At 34.8% G+C, this 9590-nt stretch overlaps 1 protein-coding gene across 1 annotated transcript; it reads left to right on the top strand.

Annotated features, from left to right (window-relative positions):
• Nucleotides 1–242: 242 nt before the first annotated feature.
• Nucleotides 243–8155, top strand: otc (ornithine transcarbamylase). Its single transcript, XM_030125560.1, has 10 exons — nt 243–419; nt 527–659; nt 772–853; nt 2320–2407; nt 3151–3304; nt 3388–3510; nt 4621–4674; nt 4764–4913; nt 7241–7378; nt 7518–8155. The coding sequence occupies exons 1-10, from the start codon at nt 337–339 to the stop codon at nt 7575–7577; spliced, it is 1065 nt and encodes a 354-aa protein (XP_029981420.1). The 5' UTR covers nt 243–336; the 3' UTR covers nt 7578–8155.
• Nucleotides 8156–9590: the final 1435 nt, after the last annotated feature.

The raw sequence follows: 9590 nt of genomic DNA, 5'->3' as shown, positions 1-9590 counted from the left end.
AAAAAAATCAATCATATTGTTTTTTTCATGCCTAAAGAGGAATTAAAACCACGCAGGAAAAAAAAAATCTTTACTATAGTTCTTCTAATTCATGCATGAAAGGGTTAAAGTAAGAGTTCAAAAAAAAAGACAAGACAACCCCGTCTCAAACGTCTGAAGCCACGCCTCTTATCACTCTAAACGTGATGATGTCATCGAACGCCCCGTTGCTGATTGGCTGAGCTGCTCTGCTTGTGGCTGCATGCTGTCGTATCAGACAGTGAATGAAAGTTTCTTCTCTCTGATGAAACCACCACAGTACGTTACACTACAGTTAGATATTTTTCTACAGTTACAATGTCATCCAAATTGTTTTCGGTGAATAGTACACTTTATAAATGTTTGAAGACTGTTCATAACGGGCATGCGCAAAGATTTAGGTAAGAAACTCTACCTTAATGTTGACAGTCACGTTTATGGCTCAGTGCATAATTTGTGCTCAGGTGAAGGAATAACACTCCTGTTATTAATGTGTTGTACCCTTTAGCTCCGGAGCTGCCTCTGCTGTTAATTTAAAGGGCCGTAGTTGTCTGACTCTGAAAGATTTCAGTTCAGATGAGATCAAGAAGCTGCTGTGGATGTCAGGGGATCTCAAACATCGGATCAAACATGAAAAAGAGGTAGAATATGTTAGAGAACTGCAGTGTCAGTGTGTCTGTAAATGCAGAGTTTTACAGTAGTATCTCTGAGTTGGGTTGGGTCACTTCAGGAAGCTGATTCATTCTGTTTCAGTATCTTCCCCTTCTGAGAGGAAAGTCACTTGCCATGATATTTGAGAAGAGAAGCACCAGGACAAGAATGTCCACAGAAACAGGTGTGTGTTTGGTACTTACACAGTGCCATGTGGTTCAACTCCACACAGATGAATGAATGACAGACTGACAGTGTAAAAAGTGGGTCATTACAGGCAGTTTGTGTGTGTTTGGCCGCATTGATGAGGATAACCCTTACCTAGATGTGTTTTCTTATACTCTAGCTGGGATGAAATTCATTCCATCCATCTGCATGTCTATGTCCATGTTTAGATAACGTGGACACAAAAGAACTGCTGAAAAGTCACTTTCCTTCTGTTCCAAAGACAAAACACTGTGGGCAGCAACTCCCACTGCTTTTTTACCCCACACTACTGACTGCAGGCATATCCATGTAAACAAATCATACACTTTAAAATTATTCCTGTATTAACCCTTTCATGCATAGTGGTCCCTACAGTGGACAGTTATTCAAAGCTGTTCTTTTGTATATTCATGGATTTTATTGTTTTAGTTCCGTATCAGCCAACAAAGTGGATCATCCCATACACTGACATTCATACCATTACTGTAACTTTACTGTTCTTGATAAACCTCATCTGCACTAACATGTTTGAGCGTAAATCAATTACTTGTTATTATTATGAGACTGTATTTAACAGGGTTTTTTTTTTAAACAAAAAGTTGTTTTTTTGCGTATTATCTCCATAAAGTAATTAATAACTAGTATTAGAGTATGTTAAAATGTGACATCAGAAAACATCAGATTAGCAGCATTGAAAAAAAAAAAGTTCATAGTTTTCACACAGTATGTCAGTAAATACATGTTTCTTTGCTTCAAAAATTAAACGCATGATGTCCAGCTGAGTGGACATTTTTGCAACTCCATGAAAAATAGGTTCATAAAAAAAATTTTAAAAAAAGTTGAATCGCATTGTTTTTTTCATGCCTAAAGAGGAATAAAAACACTTAGGAAAAAAAAATCTTGATTAGGTTCTCATAATTCATGCATGAAAGGGTTAAGTATCATGCAAAAACCTCCATCTCATCCATTTCAGTTCCTATATTTGTGTTTGTCACTGAAATCAAAATATTAGACTATTTATCTATCATATACACATGCAAAAATGAAAGGAGGAAGAGAAAAAATAATAATTGACCCTGATGTTTTATTTACAACATAATCATTATCAGGTGTTGCCTTTTATCCCACTGTGAGGCAAATTAATCCAGTTAATGTCTGATAAATGTTCTTTTCCATTTTACCAGTGCTGATTTTAAGTTTTATCCATTCATTTAATGTTGTACTCCAGTGCAGTAAACATTACCAGGAAATAGTCTTTTTACACCAGTAGAATGTTCAAGTGTCTTTTCACCATTCTCTATGTAAATAAGTAAGGAGAGGATTATAGTAAAAAATTGCAGACTTCACAATGTGGTTGAATCATAAATTCTTCAAGCATCATCTGTCTTATACAATAAAACTTGTTTTGATAAAACTAAACTAGTCTTCATATCATAATTCCAGGTTTTGCTTTGCTTGGTGGACACCCATGTTTTCTCACATCCCAGGACATTCACCTGGGAGTCAATGAAAGCTCTACAGACACAGCGAGGTAAAAACAATGGATAGAATTATGTATTGAACTTGTTTATGTGCGCTGTTCATAGTAGTGGGAAGTTATTCAAACCAAATATCAAAATTATTAGAAGCACAATATTTGTAAAACATTATTCCAAACTAACAGAGAGCAACATCACTTAACCCATTAACTCTTTTTTTTTATATGTATTATCAGATCGTAATTAACTGACAGTATATCTTATTTTAGTAGAACTGATATTTAGAATATAATCACTAATGCATGATTTACAGTGGACAGGTATGTTTTAGATTTGAACTAAAATGGTGTAATTTCTTAAATGAATCATATTTTCTTTTTGTGGGAAGATTTTTATGGACATATTTATACTAAAAAATATTTACCATTAAAGTGGAAGGTCATTAACAGTTGTGTATCTCAAAGTAAATGATATGGAATAAAAATACACTGTTTCAAAGTTGTGCTGTAGAATATTTATATAAGTAACATGAAAAAAAATCCCTAGTTACTGTTACAATAACTCATGCCAAAAAGGTTAAAATGTTTTTTTTTTTCTTTTCATTTCTATTTGTAATTGTTTTCCCAATGAAATGTGGCATATTGTCAAAAAAGCCGTAACTTTATTTATTTATTTATTTATTTTCAGGATTAGAGCAGTGTTAGCAAGTCACCCACTGCTGCCATAGAAAAATATCAGTGCTTTCCTTATGACCTTGTTGAGTCTCCACACATTGTCTTATCTTTGAACACTGCAGGGTCCTCTCAGGACTCTGTGACATCGTCTTGGCACGAGTGTACAACCACTCCACTCTGGAGGAGCTGCATAAAGAGGCCTCCATCCCCATCATCAACGGTCTGTCTGACCTCTTCCACCCCATCCAGATCCTGGCTGACTTCCTCACTTTACAGGTATCTCACAGCCGCAGTTTACTGCCTTCATCCTGGACATCTGAAAGAATAGTGGTTTTTAAACTACTGCTCTGTTTTTCTAGGAGCATTATGGGTCACTCAGTGGACTAACAGTGAGCTGGATTGGAGATGGTAACAATGTGCTCCACTCCTTCATGATGACTGCAGCCAAACTGGGAGTTCATCTTAAAATTGCTACACCCAAGGTTATTTTATTACCCCGCCCCCCGAAAGGGAGGCAAGGGGTATTGTTTTGGTTTGGTTAGATTCTTTGTGTGTTAACGCTTTAGCAGCAAAAGTGTCTGTTGAATTCATACCAAATTTGGTTTATAGATTGCCTGTGACCAAGAATAGATCTGATTACATTTTGGGATCAGTAGGTTAAAGTTACAGATTTTTATGAATTTTTTAAAATCTTTTTTTTCCCCATTTACTTGTAATGGGTGAAATTTCAAATTTCTGTAGCAGCAAAATTTTTGGTTGAATTGATACCAAATTTGGTTTGTGGATTTCCAGTGACCCAGAATAGATGCAATTACATTTTGGGAAAAATAGGTCAAAGTTTCAATTTTTTATGAATTTATAAAATCATTTTTCCCCCTATTTACTTATTAAGGGGCAAAATTTCAAATGTCTGTAGCAGCAAAACTATTGGTTGAATTCATACCAAATTGGGTTTATAGATTGCCAGTGACCCAGAATAGGTATGATTACATTTTAGGAAAAGCAAGTCAAAGTTGAAATTTGTTAGGAATTTTTTACATCCTTTTTTTTCTCCCATTTACTTATAATGGGCAAAATTTCAAATGTCTATAAAAAAATCAATTTTGTTTCCGTTTACTTCAACATTGGCACATATATAGAGGCAATTGATATGCTGACATCAGCACACGTATAGACAGGATGACATCAGCTGGATCGATGCCAAAATAAGCTACAATACATGTGAGGGGTGGGGTTCGTTGTGCCTGGCACCACTTGTTTGTATTTGTGAATTTGACTAGTTGTTGTTTAGTTTTAATGGTTTACTGATGCATTTTTGGAATTGTTTTTAATTCAGTTACTTAAATAATTTTTTCATTGTGAGACTTAGTTTTAGTCCCAGTTTTCTATACTGTTATATAGACTATAATAAGCATGTTGCATTCGTTACACTTAGTAAGCTGTTCTTTTCTTAGATGTAGGTATTAATAGTTTTCAGTCTGACAGGGGCATCTCATCTCTGCAGATTCTGCTTGTGAGAGATGGAGGGAAATCAATATTCCTTTACATGATCAATCCTATTCATAAACTATAAACTAGACCTTCCCTTCCAGGGGTATGAGCCAGAGAAGAGCATTGTTCAAGAGGCACAGCGACTCTCCAAACAGGTTGGGGCTTCTTCATGTGTATTTATTATAAAGAGTCATTTTTCTGCAAAGAGGTCTTTACTTATGAATATGTAACATGTTAATCGTAGCATGGGACCCAGCTCGTCTTGACCTCTGACCCGATGGAAGCAGCTCATGGCACCAATGTTTTGGTAACTGACACATGGGTCAGCATGGGACAAGAGGAGGAGAAGAAAAAAAGGCTTAAAGACTTTCAAGGTTATCAGATCACCATGCAGGTAATGAGGGATTTTGTATTATTAATTCATCTTATTCATATTAGTATTCATTATTTTATATTAGATTACACTCTATCTTGTTCCCATCCATCTTGTCTAGTTTAGATGTACTGTAGCTAATGGGCCACACACACTGTATATCAGTAGAATTTCAGGTCATTGCCTGTGTATAAAATGGTCCCTTATAGCAGCCTTACACAGTAAACTAAACAGTATAATGCAAAATCAACAGTGTGAGCAGCTTCTGTCGGATAAGCATTTCGCTCTGGTTGTAAACAACCGAGTAGCATTTAACTTTCTGCAGACTGCCTATTTGGTGACATAGTCTAATTACAGACTTCATCCACTATGTAATTTTCACAGCAAGTTTGAAATTGAACCATGAAAACTGGGTCCTGTGAAATGTTTTTTATGCCATGAGATCACATTTTAGAAAATAGATGGGTGATACTATCGACAAATGTACGCTGCATAAATATTTTGGTCATTAGAAAGCATGTGTATTTGACAGATACGCAACTACTGAAAAGTTTTCGTTCATCTGTGTTTTCTCCTATACTTTGGATTGCAATGGTCCATTTATTTTATTTATTGCTTATTAACTGCCCTTTTCTCTCCACCAAAAACTACTTCCTGGAGAGAGGAACTGTCCATATAATGGTTGTATTAATGTTCATCTTAATTCTCTTTTGCTACTGCAGAAAAGCTGTCAAGTTGTTGGCCCATGATATAATTTATATTCTTCTTTAGTATTTGGTAACCTATATTATATTTTAACCTCTAGCCTTTGGCATCTTTCAGCATCTGACATCTTTGTTCTATCTCAGGTCATTTAATGGACTAGAACAGCTTAAATTGAAATAAAACGGGGAAATGTAGTGTATTATAAAACTTTTAACCATTAGTTGGTTCATGGCATGCCATTGGTTCAAGCATTTACACTGTGTAAATGCTTGAACCATATCTGAACCAAGATTTTACTCTAGTTTATTTCCCACAGGCTGAGGGGAGTTCAGGTTGTATGAGTATTTATGAAAAAGTGCTTTTAATTAGATGCATGTAACAGTAATATTATGGATTTGAAAAGATAGTGATGGATGATCAAAATATTTAAACCAAATAAATGCTAAATGCCCAGTGTATGATGGGAAATTTGATTGCCTTTTTGAATATCTTGTGTATGACAGCTTTATGACAAATATGCAATTATTTTAGTGCCAGTTAATTGCAGCCTTAACAGATTAAATGGAAGCCACCCAAGTTTTCCACTCAATAGTGATTAAAATGTCTGGCTGTGGTTTTGCAGGTCTCTTCTCCTTTATTTGATTGATGGATGGATGGATGGATGGATGGATGGATGGATGGATTTTTAAAATGGGACAGTTCGTATTAATGAACATTTACATGTAAATACAAGAAATTATAGCCATATGGTTAATTTCCATCTTGAGTCCCATTGGCAGGTAAAAAAAGGTATAAAAACTTAAAAATAACATAATACCGTAACTGAACTAAGACATGCAAAAAGAAAAAACAAGCAATAACACATAGTGCATGTAAACAAAAGCTGTGGGACTAAGGCAAGCCACCAAGCATTAACCTCCTAAGACCCAGCTATGGGTTTTCTGTCCACATTTGTGGACAAGAGTTTCACAACTTTATACAAAAAAAAAGAAAAGAAAACTGTCTACCACAAAGGACATTCCATAAAAATTTTAAAAACTGCATCTGAAAAACTGTTGCATCATGATGTTTCCAATATAGGCACTTATTTAATAAAAAACAAAAAAAAGCTTGTACTTTGCTGACATTTCCTGGGTCTTAGGAGGTTAATTGATGAAGGTTTGCACATGATTATATTGCAAATATCCCATTGTTGCTGTGACACATATCCCTCTAACACCATTACACACTGTTATTTTACATATACCCCTCTGTCACTATTACGCATAACTGCATAGCTCATTTTCAATTGTCACTATTGCACATGATAATATTGAGCATTTCTCTTAATCACTATTGCATGTCTTCATCACATAATTACACTATACATGTCCCTTTAACACTACTGCACAAATCACATTATCACTATTCCTCATAACCTTTTAACACTATTACACATGATTGTATTGCTCAAAGCCCACGTTTACCCATTTAAAACAAATTACACAGAGTCCCCAGGAACAAGCCCCATCAACAGACAAACTAATTACACAGTTATGATCACAGTTCTGATTTTCCAGTAGCCATGCTTTGAGATGTTTAGTAAGTGAGACCTGATGACAGGTTTGGACAGGGTATAATTCAATCTTTTGGTTCTACTACAGACAGGAAGTGTGGCCAAACCAGACTGGACCTTCCTGCATTGTCTCCCCAGAAAAATGGAGGAGGTGGATGACCAGGTGTTCTACTCCTCCCGCTCCCTGGTCTTCCCTGAGGCCGAGAACAGGAAGTGGACTATCATGGTGAGTGAATGAAGCTCTTTTACAAATTTTAACATGATTTTGCACATGTGACTACACTGTTCAATTTAACTTAATTGCAGAAATCTGTGCAGAGTATTTTAGTCTGTGTACTAATCAGCACACATCTGCTCTCTTTCAGGGTCTGATGGTTTCTCTTCTGACCGACTACTCTCCACAAGTCCCAATGCTCAAGTTTTAGACTCGGGTCTTAAGATGGAGTCATCTGTTAATTCCACATGATGATCACTTTGTACTCCAATTCCACATCCACATTTTTTTTATTTACTGTGATAGTCACCTGCTCAGTAGGAATTTCTCTGCTTAACACTTGGCAGAAAAGGATTCTTCATTTTTGTTGCAGTTTTTCTGAACAAAGTAACGTAAATAATGTAAAACATGTGTTCTCATGTGGTAACAAACAAGCTTCACAATCACAACTCTCCATCAGTTTCAGCACACTACCGATCAATTATAATGTTCAACATTTTAAAAAAATCACATAATGCATTACTAACGAAAAAAGTGATAAAAACTAAATCTTGGTGCTTGGTACTACTTTATGTCTTAAAGCGAGGTTACATGGTTATAGGGCAAAACCTCTATCTTAGATAAAACATAATTTTATGTATACAAAGGGATCTTCTGCATTTTCCTCTGTATATATGTGATGCTGCCTTAAAGCTTTATATGTTTTTCTTGAAGAGCCTGTGTTTCAGAGACAACAAATAATATTATTATGGATGTTGTGGACAGTATAAATAAACATATCACAAAGCTGTTGACCATCTGAGTGTGGATTATTTTGACAACTTGATGTGACTAGAGTCTATTTCTAATCTTTGGTGTAGCCAATTTAAATCTGTTTTTATTTCCACATTTCTTGCGACCAGTGGTGGAAGAAGTATATAGATCTTAAAAGTGCTAGTATTACTCTGTCTGCAAATCTTTACATAAATTAAAGTGTGTATGTATTAACAGCAAAATATACTTTGTCATTGTGCAATAAATTGGTCCCTGTCAGTGTTTTATTCATACACGATGTATTTGGATTCATAGTACTTCTGCTCTAATGTGTATATTGCATGTTACTGCTGTGGATGTTTAAGGATGAGCTATCTGGAACATCTTATGAGCTCATATTAGCCCTGTGAGAAGCATGTATTTATATAAAAAAAATAAAAAATAATTTTCATGAGCTTGAAAACTACAGGCTTTTTCCAATCCAGTCTGACTTCTTTAAAACAACCACAGAAACTCAAAGTATACAGTAAAAGTAATTATAAGCAAAATTATAAAATACTCCAAAACATAATAAATAAAATACACACAACATAATAAAATACAGTAATATAGAAAAAGGCTTTGTGACAAAATATTTGCAAATCTTAAGAGGGTTTTTAAAGACTTCATTTAGCTTGAGAAGGATATGCATGGTTTTCACTGGACAAGAAGGAAAACGTCATTATAAAAGTTGTCAGACATACAATATATAATAAAAATTTGTATATTTCAAGCTGTAGTGGAGTAAAAGTATAAAGCTGCAGTAAATTAAAATACTTAACCCATAAAGACTCAGTGTTACTTTTGTGGCAAATCCAAAATATTTATTTCTCTATATTTAACTTTTCTTAAGTGATTTATCACCATTCATTTCTAATATAACCCTCTGTGTTTTGCACTTTTTTCAGTGAAAATCATGTATTTTCCCAAATCTAATTACCCGATCATAGATGTTCGTAAAAATTCAGCATAACGTTTAGGGTTATTGTATCAAAAACAGTAAAAACTCAACAAAAAGTCACTATTTCAGCAAAGACATCATTTACTGAACATAAAACAAGTGTGTCCATCCACTATCATTGATCCAACTCCATGGGTTTTACTGGTGAATCAGTGTTGTAGAAGATGACAGTGTTCCCACGTTCACTACAGAGCCTCTGAACGTCCAAATGGGTCATATCTGATAACCATGAAAAGATCACAAACTACATTTTACACAAATTATTTACATGTATTGATAGGATTAGTGGATCAATAGGTATTAAACATTTTAACCCAGTAGATGCTTTTTGGTCGGTGATGGATGATTGGGTCTTTATGGGTTAAATAAAGTACAAATTTACTGCAGTGTACAAGTGAAATACTGTTTTTTTCCCCCCAACTTTATTAAAAACATTTGAGTATATAGTACAAAAATTTGAATAAACAACAA

Source organism: Sphaeramia orbicularis, chromosome 21 (assembly GCF_902148855.1).
Source record: "Sphaeramia orbicularis chromosome 21, fSphaOr1.1, whole genome shotgun sequence".
Taxonomy (NCBI): Eukaryota; Metazoa; Chordata; class Actinopteri; order Kurtiformes; family Apogonidae; genus Sphaeramia; species Sphaeramia orbicularis.
Note: the sequence above shows the minus strand (reverse complement) of the source record. Positions and strands in the feature narration are given on the sequence as shown.